Below are 1,547 nucleotides of genomic sequence, written 5' to 3'. Positions count from 1 at the left end.
ACTTTCATATATGCACATGTGTAGACTTCTCTTTGTACTCTGACACTAACAGAGTCAACAAAAAAGGAGAAGTTGGTAAAATATTAACACTGACGATGATATTCAGGGATTATTAAAATGGTAAATGTGGCTAGGCGTGGTGGTGCACGCCCATAATCCCAGCCCTCGGGAGGCTGAGGCAGGAGGATCACCGCGAGTTTGAGGCCAGCCTGGGCTACAAAGTGACTTTAAGGTTGGTCTGTACTACATAGTGAGACCCTGTCTCAAACAAATAAACAAAAAATAAAATGTTGAATGGGACATAATGGTACATAATGGTTATGTTAAAATGAATCTTACTGAGTGGGAAGAGCAGACATGCCAAAATGAGACGTGTGCTTTATGAAGGTTTTCGTTTGGAGGGGTAGTGCTGGGGACTGAACCAAGGGCCTGGTGCATGCTCTACATGCATTCTACCACTGGACCACACACCTAACCCTTTAGCATGTGTTTTAAATATCATAGAAGGTTTAATAGTAGTAAAGAACAAGCTTACAACTAGATCCAAAGTACCAACATACACAATCATCGGGTCTTTCAGGTAAGATTGTGCGAGTCGCCGGACAGCACACGGCCAAGTAGCGCTGGAAGTAAAAGAAGACACACCCACATTAAAAACTCCTCATGCATCAGACATTACAGGTCAGCTCATTAAAAAGGTGTTCAACCACACTGACATGCCACCTTTAGAAGAACTTTTTTGTCTTTTTTTTTTTTTTTTTTTGACACAGGGTCTCGCTATGCAGTGTAGGCTGGCCTTGAGCTCACTTTGTAGCCCAGGCTGGTCTGAAACTTTCAATGATCCTCCTGCCTCAGCCTCCTGAGTACTGGGATTATAGGTGTGCACCACCATGCCCAGCTGCAAAAAAAATTTATTAAAAAATGTATTTAATAATAGGCTGTAGATTAAGGAGACCTACACCTTTAACTAAACTCTAATCTTTGAGACGGTAATAAAAAGAACTAGTGTTGAGCCTGGCATGGTGGCTGAGGCAGGAGGATCAGGACTTCAAGGACAGCCTGAGCTACATCCACACAGCAAGCTCAAGACTGGTCTGGACTAAACAGTAAAACCCTGTCTGAGAAAGAGTGTCAAACACTAGTTCAATTTTATCTCCACCTTTATAAAGACAAAAAAACCCCAAACCTAGTATTTTTCATATATTGGCAGCAGACAAAATCAAGTGCTTACGCCAAACACAAATAATTTTAAGGGTGCTGGTAAAAGAATATATACATTTAAATTTTTTTTCAACCAAATATAAAATAATAAAAGTTGTAGTTTTTTTACTTTCACAGCAATTACAATTAAATCCAACTCTTTCTTTCTTTTTTTCTTTTTCTTTCTTTCTTCTTTCTTTCTTTCTTTCTTTCTTTCTTTCTTTCTTTCTTTCTTTCTTTCTTTCTCTTCTTTGTCTTTTTTGTCACATTCTCACTCTGTAATCTTTTAGGCAGGCCTGAACTCACTGGCCTCAAACTCACAGGGATCTCCCTGCCTCAGCCTCCCA

The 1,547-nt window shown here is 39.8% G+C and overlaps 1 protein-coding gene across 2 annotated transcripts in view; it reads right to left on the bottom strand.

The window, feature by feature from the left end:
- Positions 1 to 1,547, bottom strand: part of Ddx43 (DEAD (Asp-Glu-Ala-Asp) box polypeptide 43) — a gene marked incomplete in the record, with an annotated part of 36,263 nt that overhangs the window by 14,424 nt on the left and 20,292 nt on the right. For both annotated transcript variants that reach the window (XM_013504890.1, XM_013504889.1), the window contains 1 exon segment: positions 536 to 623. In XM_013504890.1, coding sequence (XP_013360344.1) covers positions 536 to 623 — 88 coding nt within the window.

Source organism: Chinchilla lanigera, unplaced genomic scaffold (genome assembly GCF_000276665.1).
Source record: "Chinchilla lanigera isolate Chin_1 unplaced genomic scaffold, ChiLan1.0 scaffold00092, whole genome shotgun sequence".
NCBI lineage: Eukaryota > Metazoa > Chordata > Mammalia > Rodentia > Chinchillidae > Chinchilla > Chinchilla lanigera.
This window is presented reverse-complemented; position numbering and strand designations above follow the sequence as displayed.